At 35.1% G+C, this 22,854-nt stretch overlaps 1 protein-coding gene across 11 annotated transcripts in view; it reads left to right on the forward strand.

Moving 5' to 3' along the window:
• Positions 1-22,854, forward strand: part of Cep170 (centrosomal protein 170) — an 84,881-nt gene that overhangs the window by 30,527 nt on the left and 31,500 nt on the right. For 5 of the 11 annotated variants that reach the window (XM_038348698.1, XM_038348699.2, XM_038348700.1 and 2 more), the window contains exons 7-10: positions 864-998; positions 6,106-6,582; positions 11,162-11,319; positions 11,506-11,799. In XM_038348698.1, the coding sequence (XP_038204626.1) occupies positions 864-998; positions 6,106-6,582; positions 11,162-11,319; positions 11,506-11,799 (1,064 nt within the window). Of the gene's footprint in view, positions 1-863; positions 999-4,014; positions 5,585-6,105; positions 6,583-11,161; positions 11,320-11,505; positions 11,800-22,854 lie in introns of those variants that run through there. The other 6 variants (XM_038348703.2, XM_038348705.2, XM_038348706.2 and 3 more) reach the window with 2 other exon arrangements.

The raw sequence follows: 22,854 nt of genomic DNA on the forward strand, positions 1-22,854 counted from the left end.
ATTGTCAATATAATATACTTTACAGTAAGTTAACTCTTTTGGAAATTCCTAATTTATACTTTATTTTGAAGAAATTACATTCTTTGTTCCCAAACACATGTGCCTGTATAAAAATAATGATTGATCCCAGAGTACATTTTAATATATCCCGTTTTCCCTAGGAAACATTGACAACTATGTGCAGGTACACCCAATATGTTAAATATTTAAAGTAATTTCAATATTTGAAGGAAATAGTTTATTGTTTCATATTATCTATAGTTCTCTGAATTACAATTGAAGTAAAAGGGAAAATTTAATAATACTATACCATCCTCATATAATGCTTACAGTTTTAATAACTACAAAGATGCTTTATGTAGATAGTCCCTTCACATAACAAATTTATTAAATTGATAAACAGTACTACAGCTACTGAAACTGCAGATTTGATAGCATTGAATGCAAATATAGTTACTGTATAATACTTTGTGTTGTTGCTCGTGCCAGTATTTGCTTTCATTTCATCTTTTTATATATAAGATTTAATGACATTTCTGATCAGACTGGTTTCATTATTCCTCTGGTAACAAGATTCTTTCACCTAAGACACTTCCGTCTAAATACTCAAAGATCATTTGTTACTGAGGCTCAGATACAGATCAGAGAGCCCTTAACACTTAACAAAAAGCTGTTGGATTAGATATAGTAAGCTGTATTACTTGTTCACTTAGTCATGTTTAGTGCCGTTTAAGATCATTTTCAAATGTTACATTACTGAAAGTTGAGTACTTTTAATCAACTAAGTAAATCTAGCATCATGCAAAATGTATTTTCCTGCTTCATCTACTTTAGTAATTTTTTTTCCTCCCCATCTCTTTTAGATGTTTCTGCTATGCCCCGTGGTACTCCCTTATATGGGCAGCCATCATGGTGGGGAGATGATGAGGTGGATGAACAAAGAGTTTTCAAGTCTAATGGCAAGCCTGAAGAAAAAAGTCATGAAGCTGGGACTTCAGGTAAAAGTACCTCAGTGGCTGTGATATTAAATTCATATTGATCAAGTGTATTCCAAACAAAAGTCAGTCTACTCTGAAAAATGACCTGTACCATAACTTAATTTTTTTAAAGGTGATGATGGTTTGCTTTTGAAATGCTTGTTATATTTTTCCAGCTTATGAAATTGTTGACAACTATAAAAAATTAATGCTATAACTGAACATATTAAGTATTTTAAGATATTTTCATGAATTGATAAAATAATAGGACATGTGAGTTACATGTTTTTACTTGATTCCTGCTTATATACTCACTGTAAAATAAAATAATTCTGTTATGTTCAGAAATATAATTGAAATTATAAGTTCCTTAGAGCCTTAGTATGCTTACTTTATTGAGATAGGACAGCACTTAGATTCAGAATTCAGCAGCCAAAGTACAGAAAGATCCTCGCGTCAGTAAGTAAGGAATATGTTCTTTTGTTGGTGGTGTGGATAAGTGGTGACCAGTATCTAGAAAAGACAAAATTTCCAAGATAAATGGAGATACCGATTGTCACAGAGTTGTTGAAGAGACATCAGAACTGAAGGATGGAACAGCCAGTTTGTTTAGTAACAGCAGATAAGGATCCAAATGTGGAGGAAATAAATACAGACATTAAGAGTCAGTTTAGAGGACAGAGTGTGACTCTGAGACAAGGACAGACCACATCAGAATGTTTTAAGGTTTTTTTTATTTTATTTAAACAAAGTAAGCAAAACAGTTTTCTTAGCTGGAGAATTTGTTGTTGTTGTTGTTGTTTGTTTTTGTTTTTTGTTTTGTTTTTCAAGACAGGGTTTCTTCTGTAGCTTTTGGAGACTGTCCCGGAACTAGCTCTTGTAGCCCAGGTTGGCCTCGAACTCACAGAGATCCGCCTGCTTCTGCCTCTGCCTCCTGAGAGCTGGGATTAAAGGCGTGCGCCACCACCGCCCGGCTTAGCTGGAGAATTATGAACATTCTGTCTTCTGACATAGTGTAATTACACCAGAGTATAAGTCTTTAAAAGCTATCATAATGAAGTAGGTCTTGTAATGCCAAGCTTGCCAATACGTTTCTATCACAGCTTTGTTTAAGCGGTGCTGTTTCTTAGTATTATTTAGCCTGCCTTCTGGTGTAAGTGAAAGGACTGCTGTCCAGTACTAAGTAGTAAATGAAGATTTTGCGTCCCATACGTGATGTCTCTCAGGGTTGTTCGGTGCAGTAGACAGTATTGTTAGCTAGTTTCGCCATCTGTCTTGCTGTCCACAGTACTTACATACTGATGGAGTTACCACTCACATTCAAAGCTGCAGTCATCAGCATTCAGAGTTAGAAATTTTTTATCACACCCAGCAATAAAGAACAAATGTTGTATACAGAAGACCTCCTAGGATTTGGAAGGAGACCTCTCCCAAAATCTTAAGCACATCTCTCATTAGTTCCTCACAGATTGAGGTCACCTGCTGTTCTAATCAGTCTCTGGCAAACCTTGTGAAGTTATTATCTTGCTCACCTTGAAGCATGGTATGGAGTTATTTGTCCTTAGGGCATATGGCAATGTTATAGAAGAGTGGTTCTAGAAACCATAGGAAGTTCTTTTACGAAAAAGTTCCTTTAGGAAAGAAATTGGGCGTCAATCAAGAATGTCTAAATTTTTTTTGATCTTCTCTATTTTATCTAATATATTACCTACCTTTGTTGTCTTCGTGTTCATTGCTGAGTCATAATTAAACTTTTTTTTTGTTTTGTTTTGTTTTTCGAGACAGGGTTTCTCTGCAGCTTTTTTAGAGCCTGTCCTGGAACTAGCTCTTGTAGACCAGGCTGGCCTCGAACTCACAGAGATCCACCTGCCTCTGCCTCCCGAGTGCTGGGATTAAAGGCGTGCGCCACCACCGCCCGGCTCATAATTAAACTTTTGACCTTAAGTTTCAACCTCATTGCAGTAATCTTTGCATAGCAAATATGAACTGATCTTTAGTTCCAAAAACTAGAGTGACCTTGTTTTGCCTGACAAGTAGATTTTAAACTTTTTATTCCGTAGTGTACTTTATATCTGATTATTACTGTTTTAGTGTCCTTTCCCAATGTACTCCTACATGAATTATGCTAATTCCTGCCTCCTCTTCTCCCACAATATGTGCACTGTAAATTACTAAATGACATTATATTGCTAGTGTATAGTACTGTTTCATTTATTATTTTTGTGTAAATCTTATGACTGAACTCTAAATTCCTTACTTCAAGTACCATATATTCTAATCTCATTTTGCACCAAAACTAACTATCTGGTAAGGAGTAAGGGGAATATAACTAATTAGAAAGGTTAGAAAAAACAGATCAATTTAACTATTACAAAATTCAGAAAATAATTGCATGATAGTGAAAATTAAGGAAACATAAGAAATGTAGCCTTTGCTCCCTCACACAACTTTGAAATTCTGATGTACATAACTTAAAAAATACAGTGATACCCGCATGTCACTATGGTTCAGAGTAGAACCGTAACAAATGATGACAAGCATTCAGTTGCACTTGACTTGTCCACTTCTTCCAAATGATCCATTGGCATCTCATCTTTATGGCAATATCTAAAGGTAGTAGTCACTTATTTCTGCCCACTTTATAGATAAGAGAATAGAGGCAGAGTGATGCTAATTTCCTCCTGAAGAGAACACTCTTCATGGGATTTCAGTAATAGAGATGCCAGATTTCCATACAGCAGTTGCAGAGCAGACTTTATTTACCATTGAATTTGTTAACAGTACACAAAGAAAAGTCACTTTTAGAGACCATGTAACAAAATTCACTTTTGAGTAGCTCCACAAGTCAAAGAAGTCCTTTGTATATTGAAACTTTGTCTCAAATATAAATAAATAAACAATAAGCAAATAAAGTGAACTTGGGCTACATAAAACCTATCTCAAAATAAATAAATACATATATGTGTATGCGTGTGTATACATATATATATTAGCAGATATATATATATATATATAACAGCTATTAATAATGTCTAGTTTAGGCATACAAATTCAATTCTAATTTAGTTGCTAAATTACTTTTTAAATTCTTGATCATTGAGATTAATTATAAAATATTAGTATAAGCAAATACTATCCCATGTAGTTTAATATTGATTTAAATAAAATTGGCTGTGGGTAGAAATATGAAATTCATAAATTTCAAACTCATCTGTCAGTGTTGTAAGAAAACTTTAATTTTTCCAGCATGATCTTAAAACTCATTAGCAGTTTTTCTAATATGTATTTCTAGTCATACCACAGTTGTAAAAGGAACACACCTTTCATGGCTTTGTCTACAGAGAAATTAATCTTTGTGAATACTAAATTTTTCAGATGATTGAACTTTAAATTATACAACTGAGTTATTGAAAAGTTAAACCATTTGTTATAAGTCATTATGAAATGTAATATCTACATCACCACCTTCTTAGAGAGCTAAGAGCAATTTAAGTTTTTCCTTTATTACTGAGAATCATCATTGTATAAGTTATTGAACAGTGAAACCTACAGTAATGTCCTCCAAAGCCTGAGCCTCCTAGGCTCTTGATACTGTTACTGGGATACTGTTTCCAAGGTCATTTATCTGCTCTTGATTTTCACCTTCCTTGCTATAATAATTTCTCTGAAATACTCTCATTTTTCTTTGGAAAGCCAAATGGAGTAAATTTTGAAAAGAATAACTTTTACTTTGAAAATTTCTTTTCTAAATATTCTCTGGCTTTTGTGTACATTTTTTGACAGTGTGACCATGGCTATTATGATCATTATTTTAGTAATGGAACCTGATATCACCTATATCATATCTCACATATTTGATGACAAGAATATTACTCTGTAACATAAAAGAAGATGGTTTTGTTATAATTTCATATTCGATGTACTACAAAGAAATCAATTATTGTACCTAATGGGTTGTAGAAAGATGTAGTATTTGAAAATTTTTCAGAAGCCTAAATAGTTCATGTAACTGAAAAATCGGAAACAGCCTAGTATGCCTGTTTTGCTTTTTCTTCCTAGAAAATTGTGATTGATTTACTCTGAAAACTATTTAAATAAAGTTAATATTTAAGCCTTAGGGAAATTTGTTGCATATTAATTCTTTTATGATAATAGACTGTCTTGGTAATAGATTTTATTTTCTCAAAGGGCAGCTTAAACTTCACCTTTTTTCTTGTACATTGTGCTACCAAACACCACCTCTTTTCACATCTTTATGCAGTCAGTGGCTTAATCAGTGGAAGAACTGTCAGAGTGTTCCATATTCGCCTGTTCTCCATGTCACTCACAGCTTGTTATTCAGCTTTGACCCATGACCTTAGGGCGGTTGTGCACATTCTGCTATACAGAGGAATAACCTAACTTCTTCTCGACTTACTGGCTGACTACAGAGTTTTCTATTTTTTCCCTATTTCTTTCATATGACTGACTGCTTGAATTGCCATGCTGCAAGCAAACCACGTGTTTTATTGCCAACTACTCTTACCTTATAACATGTGTGTCATCTCCCAAGTTTCCATATTATCAATTTTGTCCTAAAATGGGGTCTCTGAATATGATAGAGACTGGTAAGTGGAATTGTTACTTACAAAGCATTGCTTCTATATATACTTCCTATCTCCATCCTCATTTGACTGCCTCTTCACTATTAGAGCTCTACATTTGTTCTCAAGTGTTTCAAATAGCTCATTCTGGTAACTGAATTAGGTAATTCATGTTTTTTTCTATCATACTGTGTGTGTGTATATTTTACACACACATGTGTATGTATAGAACATCTCCTTCTATATTTTAATTCTTTCTCACCTTGATGATTTCTTTCTAAGTTTTCTAGTTGAGAAATGGATGAGTCTGTCCATACAGGGTCCATCTTTTACTGTTTTGCCTTTTTTTTTTGGCCATTGTTGCTGTTTATCTTGCATCTCCTGTTGGTAATTGGATCATCTCTGTGACTTTTTTTCTGTCTTATCAATGCTGTTGTTTTTCATCCAGATTGTCATCTGCCTTCCAAGTGCAGATGGTCATTACCAGGGACCCTTGTGTTACAGGCTCCCAAATATTTTGATTTCTCTCTCATTTTTCTCATTAGGGTGCAGCATAGATGCCAAGCAAGTGGAGGAACCGTCTGCAGCTGCAAATGAAGAATCACTTTTTCCTTTCTGTAGGGAACCAAGTTATTTTGAAATCCCTACAAAAGACTTCCAGCAGCCATCACAAATAGCAGAGAGCACTATTCATGAGATTCCAACAAAAGACACATCAAGTTCCCATACAGCAGGTGCAGGGCATGCTTCATTTACCATTGAATTTGATGACAGTACACCCGGAAAAGTAACTATTAGAGACCATGTGACAAAATTCACTTCTGACCAGCGCCACAAGTCAAAGAAGGCCTCTCCCGGAACTCAAGACTTGCCGGGAATTCAGACAGGAATGATGGCACCAGAAAACAAAGTAGCTGACTGGCTAGCACAGAACAACCCTCCTCAGATGGTGTGGGAAAGAGCAGAAGAGGATTCCAAGAGCATTAAAAGTGATGTTCCCGTGTACTTAAAAAGGTTGAAAGGTAAAGTGACTTTCAGAAATTCTTACTATGTCATAAGGAAAAGCTGGTCATCAAAGTTACCAGACTGTTATCACTTAATTATACAGTGGAAAATATCTCACTTTTCAAATTTACATGTAATTTTAAAGCTCAAAGACCAACAACACTGGTCATGTCTGAATTACTCATTTAAAGTAAAGTATCCTTTATTTTATTCCCAGTGTGGTTACATTGGTTTTGGCTGATACGGTTATTTATGTCATTATCTTTGTTTTTTCCTACAGAAATATAAAATTTACTAATTATATAAAGTAGAATTCCCTAAAAGATAATCCCCACTGTTTTCTTGATTTAAAGAAAGGATACGTACAGATCTTTTCGCTGTATCATGCTTCTAATAAAGTATATCTAGGTTTTGAAAACCAAATTAAACTGCTTGGTGTGGTCTGAAAGTTCTGTTTCTATCAGATAGTCACATTATTGATGGGGCGCTTCAGACTAAGCTGTTAGCAGAGGCTGCTCACAATACACATACTTTCAGTTTAGATGTATTTACTAGGCATTAGTTATTCTAATATAAATTTTGTGCTATCAAGAATTATAAGTTAAATTTCTGTTTATGAACATTATATATTATTATATAATAACATTAGCTATTAATCATAATCACTAAAAACTTTATACATGTATGTTGGTTATAACAAATAATCAGCTTTATTCCCACTGGCTTTTGTGAATTGAATTTATTTTGGAATTTGTGTTATTCTGTCTTGTGTTTTAATATATTATCAATATAGGAATGGTTTTGAAAAAATTATGATTATATGTGAAATCTAACCATTCTGTGACTTTTATTAGGAGCTGATTAAATCTGTTTTTAAAAAATGCTTTTTGAGGTAGGGATCATGTGTAACCTACTCTGTTCCTTAACACTTTATTTGAAATTTAGAATATATGTTAACTAGTGACATCATTGTTAAGGCAGAGCTGACTGCTTCAATCCACACCACATACCCAGGAATTCCAGTAAAGTAATAAAGAAAGAGCAATTTATATTTATTTTCAATTGGTTTCTAAGACATTTCAGGATAGTGAGATATGTGATTACCTAATCTTTGTTGTCACCTATTATAATATTTAGTTATACTTGTCAGTAGTCACCTGGCATAAAGGTTTTTGAGTTCTGATGTATGATATATTTACTCCTACTAGATGATATTTATATATAATTGAAAAATATGCATATACAGGTTGAAGGAGCATTTGTAAACTGACCATTAATGTAAATTTAATGAATAATATTAATAAGCTAGTATAATACCAGAGATAGTATATACCTTGAAAATAAGTTGTCTTAAAATTTATGGTCTTAATAATTTGATGGTTGAATTGAAAAGATCCTTTAGGAAGGTACCATTTAAAAATCTTTGTTCATGGACTGAACAGGCTCAACAGTTGGACCCAGGATCTGTTTCCAGCACCCAGATGATAGCTACACACAGTTTTCACTGAGGGGTCCAGTGCCCTCTACTGATTTCTTCAGGCACTAGACATGCAGAGGTTGAACATACATACATGCAGGCAAACCACTTACAGACATAAAATAAAATAAATGCTTAGAAAAATCTTTTACACTCCTTTCATAACAGTGCCATTGTTATTATTTACTGTATTAACAATTATTTTAAGCCATTAATTTAGTTTATTCTCTGCTGTTCACCAAGACCTATTTGATCCTAATTAATAGTAAGATCATACCAAAAAAAAAAAAGTTCTAGTGCATTAAAAAAAAAGCCAGGCTGTGGTGTCACACGCTATTAATCCCAGCACTCGGGAGGCAGAGGCAGGCAGATCTCTGTGAGTTCGAGGCCAGCCTGGTCTACAAGAGCTAGTTCCAGGACAGGCTCCAAAGCTACAGAGAAACGCTGTCTCGAAAAACCAATAAATAAATAAATAAATAAATGAATAAATAAATAAATAAATAAAGTTTTAATGCTAAGAGTAGGATCACTAATATCCATCCATATGAACACTATCTTTACACTGATCAGTATATATTTTAAAATTTTGCCAAAAATCTATTCACTGTCCACTTTTAGGCATCTTCCAGTGTGGTACCATTCATTGCTGGGAACTCTTCTTTCAGAATTAACATTATCCTCTTTTGAAAGCCCTTCAAGAAAATCCCTTCCCAGCAATAACTCACTTTGTATCTCAAATAGACACATGTTATTTCTTCATGCTTATTCACAGATGATGTTTGACTTGCTTCATGAATGAGAGCTGCTATCAGTAGACAACAGTTTCGGGGTGTGAATAAATGAAGGAAGATAGTAGTTAATAATGATTTCTTAAAACTTGGACTTTTAGAAGCTATAAAAATGAGTTAACAATTGATAATGGATGGATAGATAGATAGACAGACAGACAGATAGATGTCTTGCTCCTACAAGAGTAAAGTGCACGCGCTTTGGGACAGTGAGGAAAATAATGTTCACAAAGCCCATACACTTTCACCCTTTAGGAGAGTTGCAGCTTGTTTTAGCCATAACTTGTTACGGAGTACAGCCAAGCAAACCTGAGAGACAGTAAATGAACGTCTAGATTTAGACATAATTAGTGATGGGCATGTTGAGCATTTCGTGGTGGTTTTTTTGCTGAGTAGAAACAGAAGATCGCATCTCTGACCTGATGCCTCACCTTCTCACCTTGTGTAGTACACAGAAACACTAGAAGGAATAGTGATTTTACCAGAAAGAAAACGATGAATCTCCAACAGATTAGTAACAGGAAAGATACAAAACGATGTTTTCATTAAAAATTCTGATTGTAAGTCTTGCTGTACAGAAAATATTATTTTGGTTCTTACTGAGTTTATCAACCCCAATATGCTTTAAGCAATGCTGTAGTAAAAATTGTATTTGAACTAGTAGTTATATTTACACCATATACTACCCATGATTCCTAGATTATCAGTGGCAGAGATTCCATTTACTAAACAGGTTTTTTTACTTTTCAGTTTACATTTTTGACATATTTGGATTTTATATTACTATATCACTTTGAGTGAGACCAACCCCCAATATTTTTACCTTATTAGCTCCCTCTGTATCTTTTTCAAGATGTCATTCAATTCTACCATTCCCTTGTCTATCCTTGTTCCTTTTATCTGCTATATTTTGTAGGGAATTCTCTTGTGTTAAATTATCACCACTGTTGGTAGCTTCCAAGCTTACTAGGAATAAGCCCATGCCCTTTTTAAATCCTTTCCCCTAGATATTCAGCTCATATTCTTTCATACACATCAGGTCTTATCTTCCGATTGACTTGTTGGCTAACACGTTATCTGCAGGTGTTCACATGAAAGTGGATAGCCTGGAAATGTTCGGGAATGTTCAGAATCAGATTACTTTTGCAAGATTGGAACCTGCCAATGTATTTTCCAGTGTACTAGATTCAAAGGGTTTTAGTTAATCCTTGATTGATGATTCCATCTGAAGCATGCCTAGAGTAACTCTTGCACTGATCCAGAAAAACTGTTGCTAGGAGGCTGGTGGGTCAAAATTCACTGTGTTTCTGGACATGACATCTGCCAATATTTGTACCATTTCAGTTAGTAAACGGAAGGGTGTCATAGGCTTGATTGTTTTTGGTAGGGCTCTCAGCATCCTTTAACTCTTTGAAGTCACTAGAGTTTAGAAATCTCTGCTAAGAAAGCGTTTCTAAAAATTATGTCATTATTAATAGAAGCTACAAAATCCAATATTTTTATTGAAAGTTATACTGAACTTTTAAAAGTATTGAATATCTCAATTTAGATATACTCCATTTTTATGACATTCATATTCTGTTTAATTAAAGCTTCAGTTACACCAGTCTTTTAAAAAATTACTTTTATTTTTTTGAGGTTATAATGACTTCATTTTCCCATTTCCTTTCCTCCCTCTAGACCCTCCCAGACACCCCTTCTCAGTTCTGTCTCTTTCAAATTATTGCCCTCTTCTTTCATTAATTCTCGTTGCAAACGTAACTCCTCACTACACAGCATAACTGCTCAGTATGTATAATCTTGTTTGTGTGTGTTTTCAGGGAGGGCTGGCCATTTGATAATGGATAACCAATCGTTGTGTTCTTCCTTGGGGAAGACTATTCCTTCCACTCAGCATTTCTTACTTGCCTGTAGTTCTTGTGTAGGGTTGAGGCTTTGCTTACTCTTAATGTTAAAAGTCAGTTTTTTGCGGAGTTTTGTTGACAAAAGTTTACGATTCAGAGACAGAACTAACGTGTGTTGCTGATAAAGTACAGACTGTGAGAAATGATGGAACACTGCTTATCTTTTAAGTCACTGATAAATTTTTATAAATATTTAGAGAAAGAAAAGTAATATATCCAGTTGTTACTGAAGAACCTCATTGTTGATTGATTAAATTTGTAACCATTGCATTTGAGGACAGTGTGCAGAGCCTGTTACAGAAAAGAACATGCGACTTTGTATTAGAAAGGGGAAGAGTGTCAAAACAAACAGCAGTTTTGTGTGCGCTTCTGATTTTCTCGTTGGAATTTTTTGTTGGCTACTATACCATTTCTTTCTTGTGTCTAGGAAACAAACACGACGATGGCACGCAGAGTGATTCAGAGAACGCTGGTGCGCACAGGCGCTGTAGCAGGCGTGCAACTCTTGAGGAGCATTTACGACGCCATCACTCAGAACAGAAAAAGAAGGTCCAGTCTGCTGAAAAGCATCATGACCAAACTGTTGTAAGTCAAACTGCTTTTATGATTGCATTCTTTGATGAAGATCATTCCAGAAAGAGAAGGTCATATTCTTTTACTCAAAATTCAGGAATCTTATGTCAGGAAACTACTTTCTCAACACCACATACAAAACTTGAAAAAGCAAAATCTCCACCAGCAGATGCCAAAGTGGTTTCTTTGTCTTTACAGACTAGCTCTACGCATCACAGAGGGGGGCATGGTGTTCCACATGGGAAATTGTTAAAACAGAAATCAGAGGAGCCATCGGTGTCCATACCCTTCCTACAAACTGCATTATTAAGAAGTTCAGGGAGTCTTGGGCACAGACCAAGCCAGGAGATGGATAAAATGTTAAAAAATCAAGCTACTTCTGCTACTTCAGAAAAGGATAATGATGATGACCAGAGTGACAAGGGTACTTATACCATTGAGTTAGAGACTCCCAACAGTGAGGAGGTGGAAGCAAGAAAAATGATTGACAAGGTAAATAATTGAAATTTGAGTATGATGTTAGTTTTGTGGGGTTTTTGACTGTTGGACCTTACTAGAGAGTTGGTGTGAAATGTTCTTATTCAGTTGGTGGTATTGGAACTTTAGGATCCTATTCGGGACCTAGAAGACTAACAGCAAGAACAAAATATTTTCTTTTATTTGTTTATATTCTGAATTTACCCAAGTTCTATATGTAAGGTCTTCTATGTTTAAACTAGCTGGGACTTTTGAAGGTATATAAATTTTATTGGCTTTAAAAGTAATGCCATTTTGCATTTATTTATATCATAACTGAACAAAGAAATATATTGCTATTATTATTAAATAAATACAAATATATTAACAGGTTTCTACCTACTAATTTCGTTTTGGAAGCAGGTTAAAAGCATACATTGTGATTATTTTTGATTCTCTTTGTTTCTTTTTACTTCTATCTGATGAAATCAGAATAAAATCAGTTTTTATATTTTAGTCAGGCTTTTACCCAGTCCTAATGATTGTCTGTATTTCAGATATTTCTTTAATGTTGTTGGTTTATTTATATGATAATTGCTGTATGATTTAAAAAGTACTTCCCAATTTTGTTGTGATAGTGAAGAGTTGACCTTAGAATGAGCTATTTATTTTACTTCCTTGAAAACAGCAACCTAAGTTTGGCTAAACATTAATCTCATTTAGATTCTTGTTATTCAAAATGTGTTCATGAGTGTAAAACATTGAATCACTTAGGAGGCCAGTACAGACATATTGAATCAAATCTGTGATTAAAATAAGATAACCATGTAGTTCATAAGCACAATAACATTTGGAATGTGCTAGTTAGGTGATGAGTTGTCAGATTGTCCTGTCAGTGGTCAAGATCTAACCTTCTGGGATGCAGGAAAACATAGTAGGATTATGTTCTCTTAATTCTCAGTATATCATTTCTATTTTAGTCTGTTCTGTAGTATTGTGATGCATTCACTGGTATACATATATAATTTGTAGACATAAGTTTATTAAGGAGTTTAATTATTTTACTGTTAAGAGTCGCATAACACCAGACTTTGAGATCCATTAGTCTTGGAAATAATTGTTATATGTTTTTATTGTATATAAAAAATATATACTTTTACTGATGTTAAATAAGAAGTATGGGTTATAAAAAGCCATTGATATTGGCTTAATATTAATATTAACTAATATTAATATTGACAGTGATTAATATTTTCCCATTAAAATATTATTTTATGATTTTATGTATATTACAGAGGTTAAGAACATGGATACTTGAAGGTATCTGGAATTAAATGTATAAACTCTACATGTACTATACTCGGGATAAATCAACAACTTTAAGCTTAAGTGTCATTCATTTCTGAAATGAAGAGTTCTTTTAAGTTTAACAGGAATTTAAAAACACATAGTATGCTTATTATGGTGTCTATCATGAGAACTGTATATAAACGATCTCTGATTATTACTTTTTATATTATTCATTTCCACATATGACTCTCTACCCAAAGTACTAGCAAGTTCTCGAAAGTTCTTTCAGCACTAAAAGGGTTAAATGTGAAGCCAAAGTGAAGCTACAGTGTAAAGGACCAGCCTGACCCGGTCCATTTAAAAAAAGGTCCATTAAGACAAATGGGCCTCTTTAAGAAACTGATACGCAGTGAGGAGTTTGCAGAATCTGATTATTAATTATTGTTTAAAATTATCATATGTATCCTTTTTTATTCTTAAGGAATCCTGTATTTGACAAAGATAATCCACTTTCAGAATGGAGAAACCGAAGATTTTAGGGCAAAATCCATTAAAAACAATGACATTATGCGACTGGATAGCTAATTTAGCCATTTTTCATTTGGACAAAGCAGTAAACTAAAACCAAGATTGCTTCAAAGAAAAAATAATCACTCCATTATCATGGAACTACCACAGTAAGAGAGTCAAGAGTCCAGTAGGTCTGCTTAAATATGGAAGCCAAAGTCAGGTCAGCTTAAAGTTTGTTTTGCAGGAGCAGACATGGAGAAGTGGATTCATATATCTGAAAAAGACAAAGTATCCTGTAGATACAGAGAAAAAGAAGGACAAGAGTAACCAGACAGAGGCATAAGCAGCACCTTGGATCAGAGTAGTAAACAAACATGCTCATTTATCTGCAGTCCCCTTTTGAAGTTTGAGTATGTATGATAACAGTTGGAGCATCCGTTGTCCAACTGAATTTGTTTGGTACCCAAAAGCTTCCATATAGCTTCTTCCTTTCTTACTTCACCTTTTAAGGAGTAATTATTTCAGTGATAGTGTGTCGGACATTAAATGAGGAGAGGATTATTCGAATTGAAAAGACTGTGTATTCTTTGTCTCAAGAAATAAGTATAGTGGAATATAATTACAAATAAATTTAATGTAGTATATTGAATGCTTTGAGAAACTTAACATGTTGAAGGAAATGTTACAGTAGCTCCCAAGATGAGGTCTTAGGTTACACATCTCAGCCATCTAATACAAGAGCTAAAGCTGTCTAATCTAAAGAGGATTCCATAGACACTATCATCTTGTTGACTTTAATCCTAAGCATTATCATTACTTTACTAGTTCTGTGGTTTTGTCCTTAGTTACCTAAGGAGGAAAGAGAATTATAAACTCAATGGCTATAGGAACTGTCCTCAGTATTCTCAGTGAATACTAGATTTAACTGCCAGATGACTTATTTTTCAGCATATTACGCCTGTAATAGGGATAACAGAGTTTTTATAAAAAGAATAGACCGGTCTTATTCAGAAAGTGAAGGGCATGAAGGGCAAGAGTAGCCAGATTGGGGCATCATCAGTAAAGGAGAAAGTCTTGTTCAGAGGACCACAGTTACTTTTGGAGAAAAAGAATTGAAGTCCCTTGTATATGACACTGAGGACTTCCTGTTTCTTCTTTTTAATGCTGAAGGTTGTGGAGATTTATTAAAAACTTATCAACATTTATAGATTCCCATTGGTAGCAAATTGTCTACCTAGTTTTAGTTCTTAACCAAGGAAAGACCCAAGAGACTATAAATAACAAGACAGAAAACTCCATATAATAAAATGGACAGAGCAATGAGTCAGAAAGCAAGTACTGAGAACATGGATCCAGGAGTGACAGTTTGAATCCTGATGGTGACAGCAAGATGGAATCTATATCAGAGCCAGGGAAAACATGATATACAGAATCAGAAACTTGAAGAGCTGGAAAGGTGGCTGACTGTAAAGTACTTTGTACAAGCATGAGGACTTTCGTTTGGATCTTCAGCAATCATATAAAGCCAGGAGTGGCAATACACATCTGTAACCACAGAGCGAGGAGCGTGTTGACAGGGCAGAGATAGGTGGTCCTCCTGTCTTAGCTCATTGGCCAGTCAGTCTAGCTTAATCAGTAGACTCCGAGTTTTGTAAGAGATCCTGTCTCAGAAACTAAGGTGAAAAGCAATCAAGGAAGACATCCAATAATAACCTCTGGCTTCCACATGTGTGTGCAATGCACATGCATATGCACCTGAATGCATACATACACATGCCTACATGAACACTTACTTGCACATATAAACATATCACAGAGAATTTGCATTGACATAGCCAAATAGATGCAGAAACTGGAATACACTTAAAAATCTACATGTGTATGGGAACCAAGAGAGTAATTCAGAGAGCCTCAGATGTTATCGTAGGGCTTTCATATAGATTTCTACATTTTGAATTTTGATGATAATGTTTTTCCCCATCACTTTTTTTTTGGTTGGTTGGTTTATTTTTGAGAAAAGAAAAATTATTTCTTTTCTAATTCTCAAACCTTTTTAGCCATTTTCATTTCCTTCATGGGTACAAGAAACTATCCTATGCTAATTTTCAAAGCTGACTGAGGGAACTCATTTGTCTGTTAGAAGTCTGACATTTAATAGATTGTTTCCTTTTGTTTATTGTTTTATGGAGTCTTGATTTTTTTTCTGCTTGAAGAGTTTTTCTCTTAATGTTCAGTCCAATAAGTGCTTGTATTCTTACATGCCTATTTCTTCATAATTCACCTTATTTATTCTTTGAATATTTTTATTGTAAAAATATATAGTTTGCCATTCTAAGTGTATAGTATAGTGTTTTAAAATACATTTATAACATTGTACAACCATGATTACCATCCATTTCAGTAACACTTATTACATACATCTATGTGTGTGTGTGTGTGTGTGTGTGTGTGTGTGAGAGAGAGAGAGAGAGAGAGAGAGAGAGAGAGAGAGAGAATATGAATTCATATAGAAGTCAGAGGACAGACAAGTTGGGGGGGATTCAGTTCTCACCTTTTGAGTTCATGGGATTGAACTCAGGTTGTCATGCATGACAAGTGCCTTTACCTGCTTATCTATCTCACCAGCCCCTCCATAACTCATTTTTGTCTTACTAAAACAGGAACTCCGTTCTTGTAACTCTCTTAAAAGGCTTTATCTGATGCCCCTAGAGTAGCTGCTAGATTGTACTGTCTATCAGGGCGTCTATCATGTGTTTTTTTTTCCTCTATAGAAGTAACCTCTGTCTGATTTAATTCTGCCTGCCATCTCTAGAATGATCTTGTTTTGTAGTAGAACATAACTATCTTTTAAAAGCATGAGTGTAAAAGCTTCGAAAAACCAAAAAAAAAAAAGTTTGATATATGTAACATGAAGCGGCAAGGCCTCCTGCTTGTTTGGGTTTCTGTGCCGCCCGGTACCCCACAACCTGCAAGCCCCAAAGAAATAACACAGAGTTCTCTATGAGTTACAAAGCTGATTGGCCCATTAGCTCTAACCTCTCACTGGCTAACTCTCACATTTTGATTAACCCATTTTTCTGATCTATGTTAGCCATGTGGCTCAGTACCTTTTTTCAGTGGTGCAGATCACATCCTGCTGTTTCGGTGATCTGGGCAGGAGTGGGAGGAATCAACTTCTTCCTTCCCAGAGTTCTCCTGTTTTCATTACATCATTTCTACTTCCTGTCTGGTTTTCCCTCCTTTACCTCCTGCCTGAACAATCAGCGTTTATTTAAAATATGATTGACAGATTACAGACAATTCTCCCACACCAGATGTACTTTTTCATTGACTACATGATCTTTGATATATTACCTAATGTATTCCAGTAAATTTATAGATTGGTTAAACCCAACATGATACCCAAATATTTTATTTTCTTTTGGTGTTTTGAAACTGGGTTTCTTGGTGTATCTACTGTTCTGGATTTGCTCTGTAGACCATGCTGACCTCGAACTCACAGATATTCCCATTTCTGCCTCCTGAGTTCTGCTATTAAAGGTGTGCGCCACAACTGCCAAGCATTTTTTTTTATTTTTATGAACTAAAGCTAGTTTTTACATCTTGATCTTGAAAAGTCCTGTCTATGTTACAAGCTTAGGTAGTTAATAGTATTGAAAGCTGTAAATGAATAGAGATTAGGTCAGAAGAAAACAAGATATGTTAATTTTAGTAAAAGTACCCATATAGTGGAAGACTATAGGGCCTACTGAGCTCTACCAATAGCTAACACCTCCAGCTTAAAATCTGTTTGGCACAAAGTCATTGTTAAACAGCCAGATTTAATGAGGTGGTACATAAAAAGGTGGAAAAATTAGAAATTTTAACTATATAAGTAAGTAATTTAACTATATAACAAAGAAGTTAAACTCTTGTTATTCAGAAAAATGCACCAAGGAAAAGATAAGGTTATATAGTACTTATTTTAAAAATTGAAGTAAAATTTACATAACATAAAATTGGGTATTTTAGTCATAGAGAATGTTTAATTCAGTTAGGTGTTACAATACGCACCTATAACTCCAGGAATTAATAAGCTGAGGCAGAATGATGATTAGTGGAATATCAGCTCTCAAAAGTAAAACATTAATGTACAGTCTGGAAGCTGTAGTAATTCATACTGTTGTGGGATGAGTGCATTGCCTAACTCCAGAGTGTGTTCATCACTTGAAAGAGAAACTGCATTTCAGTACTCTCTTCCCATTGTTCCAACCCATTGGCAACTATTTGCTTCCTGCCTCTGTACATTTACTTAGTCTGGATATTTCAGAGTCTACATGTGGCCTTTAATGACCGACCAGTTTTGTCTTCAAGGTTCATCTATGTTGTGACATGCATTGTTGCTCATTCTTTTTTATCCTAAATCTTAATTAATTCTATGATAGATCTTTTTATCTATTCATCTATTGACAGATGTTGAGCTTGAGTCTATCTTTGTAGATAACAATGTTGTGAACAAGAAGTGGTAAATGGTCTCTCCTAACCCATTCTGAGCGCTTGTGTTAGTTACAAATAACAGAATCACAGTGTTAAATAATTACTGTATATTTATTTCAATGAATTTTAAGGTATTTTTCTTTTTTAAAAGCTAAGTTATATTTTTTCCTGGGAACATACTATAAATTTAAAAACAAAACTTTTGGCCGGGCGGTGGTGGCACGCAGCTTTAATCCCAGCACTCAGGAGGCAGAGGCAGGTGAATCTATGTGAGTTCAAGGCCAGCCTGATCTACAAGAGCTAGTTTCAGGTCAGACTCCAAACCTAAAGAGAAACACTGTCTCGAGAAACCAAAAGGAAAAAAAAAAAAAACAACCAACTTTCTTAGGTCATTTTGATTTCTTTGACAATATATCCTTGGAATTCAGCATAGTTCTTCAAGGATTGACTTTTTTAAAAATTGTTTTTATTTAGCTATATATTTTTTTCTGCTCCCCTCTTCTTCCCTCCCCTTCTACCCTCTTCCATGATCCCCACACTCTCAATTTACTCAATCTTGTCTTTTTCTACTTCCCTTGTAGTTTAGATCCAGGTATGTCTCTCTTAGGGTCTTATTTGTTTTCTAGGTTCTCTCAGGTTGTGAATTGTAGGCTGGTTTTTCTTTGCTTTATGACAAAAAGCCACTTATGAATGAGTACATATGATATTTGTCTTTCTGGATTTGGTTTACTTCACTCAGTGTGATGTTTTTGGATCTATCCATTTGCCTGCAAAATTCAAGATGTTATTATTTTTTTCTGCTGTGTAGTATTCCATTGTGTAAATGTACCACATTTTTCTTATCCATTCTTCGGTTGAGGGGCATTAAGGCTGTTTCCAGGTTCTGACTATTACAAATAATGTTGCAATCTGTATCAGTTTGCACTCCCACCAGCAATGGAGGAGTGTTCCCTTTATCCTACATCCTCTCCAGCATAAGTTATTATCAGTGTTTTTGATCTTGGCCATTGTTACAGGTGTAAGATGGGATCTCAGAGTGGTTTTGATTTGCATTTCTCTGATTACTAAGGATGCTGAGCCTTTCCTTAAGTGTCTTTCAGCCATTTTAGATTCCTCTGTTGAGAGTTCTCTGTTTAGGTCTGTACCTTACCTCATTTTTGTTTTATTATTTGTTATTTTGATGGCCAATTTCTTGAGTTCTTTGTGTATTTTAGAGGTCAGACTGACCTCTGTCTGATGTGGGGTGGGCGAAGATCTTTTCCCATTCTGTAGGCTGCTGTTTTGTCTTGTTGATAGTGTCCTTTGCTTTACAGAAGCTTTTCAGTTTCAGGAGGTCCCACTTATTAATTGTTTCTCTCAGTGTTTGTGCTACTGGGGTTGTATTTAGGAAGTGTTCTATTAGGAAATGCCAATGTATTCAAGTGTACTTCCCACTCTCTCTTCTATGAGGTTCAGTGTGGTCGGTTTTATATTGAGGTCTTTCATCCATTTAGACTTGAGTTTTGTGCATGGCAATAGATATGCATCGATTTTCATTTTTCTATATGTTCATATCCAGTTATGCCAGCACCATTTGTTGAAAATGCTTTCTTTTTTCCATTTGATATTTTTTGTTCCTTTGTCAAAAATCAGGTGTTTGTAGGTGTGTGGATTAATATCTGGGTCTTCAATTCGATTCCATTGGTCCTCCTGTCTGTTCTTATGCCAATACCAGGCTGTTTTCAGTATTGTAGGTTTGTAGTAGAATTTGAAGTCAGGGATCATGATGCTTCCAGAAGTTACTAGCAATCTTACCAAAAACAATCTGCAGATTCAATGCAGTGCCCATCGAAATCCCAGCAAAATTCTTCACAGATTTCAAAAGAATAATACTCAACTTATTTGGAAAAGCAAAAAACCCAGGATAGCCAAATGGGTTGTTTCTTAAATGTTTTTTGTCAGGTGTGGGACCCTGTACTAATGATTTAACTTATAGAAACCCCATTTGACTTAGCCAGCAGGATCTTGTTCTTCGTGGAAAAATTGTTCTGGTCTAAAGCTCGACTGTGTTTTTATTTTGACACCTCGTTAGGATTAAAATCTTAGTCCTTCACCATCCTTTAAGTAGTGTAAGCCTACAAAAGCTTGGTGTTCATTATTAGCATCCACATTTCTTTGAGAAGGTGGATTCTAAATTTTAATTGATTAGGACTTTTTTAGCACTGGGCCTTATTCAAGTTAGATATGAACTCTGCCACTTATCTATATCCTCGGTTCTATTTTTAATTTAATAAATTAAGTATTATGCAATAAAATTCTCATTTTGTCTTCATTTGTGTTGCTATAATTATAACATAGTTTCCCCCTCCCCCTCCTTTCACATTGAGCTTTGTTTTCTGTTACAGTGAACCAGTCTCCTATATCTGATACTAATATGTATAATTTTGACCTGTGTACTTGTTTAATAGGTGGAACATAAATATCCATAGAATATCAAAAAAAACAGCTACTTAATAGAAGTACCACTAATCCCCAGCCCCACTATTACCATTTTGAATGGAAAGGTATGAAACGCTGGACTCTGTAGTTTGTACTTTTAAATAATAACCTAGTAATGGAAAAACCAAAGTCATGGGCTTCACTTGTGTTGTATATAACAGTCTGTTTTATCTGGAGGATTTCTTTCTTTTATGTTAATCCAAAGTTGAGATCAGAATCTAAAAGTCTAGTATTCACATGTTTTTTGTTTAATAATGAGGTGCCTCTGTATGGTTCTAAAGTTCTTGGGTGTGTGTGTATTAGACCCTAGTAGGACTAAGTCATACAGACTTAAATTTCCTGTAGTGTTCACCCTATTATACATTTAGTAAATACCATGCCTCAGTAGCCAGTTTTAATTGCTTAGAGTAGCCACTGAGGTGTGGGTAGGAATTCTACAGTGAATATGGTATGTGCATATTCTGAGGTGAAGCCTGAGATTGTGTTCCATGAGACATGTAGTATTGTGGAGTGAAAGGTGCTCTCCTCTTTCCCCAATACTAGAGTGTGTTGGAGGGATCAGTCCCAGATGTCCCAGGGTGCGGATCTTTCTGGATCAAGGAGATAGTAGTAGATAGCATGTGAATATCATTCTTCCCTTCGAATATATGAGAGTTATCTCAGTAATCTGTCAGACCCCAAAGAGCTCCTGTTGTGTCTGTTTCTGTGACTCTTGTAGTAAGGAAGGGTACTAGACAGGTATGTATCTTTCTCCAGCCTAAAGAATTCCTGGCTAAAGGAGAGAGATTTTGTTATGAACAAGTTTGAAGGTGTAGTAGATACCAAATAGAGTAGGGCACAAAGAAAATAATGAGCTTAAGACAAACAGACTGCTTTTGAAGCATCTTGAGCTGTCCATGATGACAGGTAAGCTACTTTTTTATACAGTTGGTAAATTAAATAGTTATGTGCATATGGATGAAATCTCCTGGTTACAGTCTAGAATGAAAGATGGAAAATCTTACAAATCCGTTCTTCGTGTTTGAGGCACTCTCAAATTCTAGACCATTATTAGATCATATGTCAAAATGTGTACTTTAGAAATGTAAAAAACAGCCGGGCGGTGGTGGCGCACGCCTTTAATCCCAGCACTCGGGAGGCAGAGACAGGCGAATCTCTGAGTTCGAGGCCAGCCTGGTCTACAAGAGCTAGTTCCAGGACAGACTCTAGAAACTACAGGGAAACCCTGTCTCGGAAAAAAAAAAAAAAAAAAAGAAATGCAAAAAACATGCATGCCTCTGAGCATGTAGATAGTGTAACTAACCGACTGTGCCCTGTGTTTCCTCATGCAAGCTGTCACAAGCGAATGTCTGTGAGACACGAATGCATACTGGTTAAGGTAGACTAGCCATTGCTGTCTTACTCATACTTTTCATTGTGTTTTATTTATTTTTTTTTTAAATATTTATTTATTATGTATACAATATTCTGTCTGTGTGCATGTCTGCAGGCCAGAAGAGGGCACCAGACCTCTTTACAGATGGTTGTGAGCCACCATGTGGTTGCCAGGAATTGAACTCAGGACCTTTGGAAGAGCAGGCATTGCTCTTAACCACTGAGCCATCTCTCTGGCCCCTCATTGTGTTTTAAAAGCTGACCATGGTGGCTTATTCATGCCTGTAATTACAGCACTTGAGAAGCTGAGGGGAGATGAATAGTGGGTTTTAGGTCAGTCTGTTCTACACTATGAGATTGCCTCAATAGTTAATAAATCATAAATGTGAAATCTCAAAGCTTCTTTGTCCCACTGGAATTTTTCCTGCCCTGTCACCTATATAGAAAGAAAATGGCAATTCTCTAACAGATGGTACTTTAAAGGGAACGTGTAGAAAATCGCTGGGAGTTCTGTTGCCTTCAACTCCCATTAGAGCACAATTCTGGGTATAATTTGTTACATTTTCAAAATACTAATCTATTAATGTAATGTCCAAGTCATTTTTATTAGAAGTATTTTGAAGAGGTTTGCCATATTTATTGGGAGCTTTGGTGATTGTATTTTAAGAAGTAGAATTTATGTCTGATTCAGTTAACTGTCACCAAATCAGAAACTATAAATTAACATACGACAGTGATGCAGAATGTAAGGAATCATATATGGTTATTTTACTTCAAATTTGAGTTATTACTTTTTCTGGTAATATAACAATAACTAACCAAAAATTTGTAGTGAACTATTTGGCAAAAGATCCACAAGCCACTTAAGCTCTAATGTTGCTTTCCTTACAAAGTCAACATCTAGACGCAGGTATACTCTCTTTCTTTCTTTGCTTTAATTGTTTAGTTCACTCCGATGTTTAG

This window comes from Arvicola amphibius, chromosome 12 (assembly GCF_903992535.2).
Source record: "Arvicola amphibius chromosome 12, mArvAmp1.2, whole genome shotgun sequence".
NCBI classification, from domain to species: Eukaryota; Metazoa; Chordata; class Mammalia; order Rodentia; family Cricetidae; genus Arvicola; species Arvicola amphibius.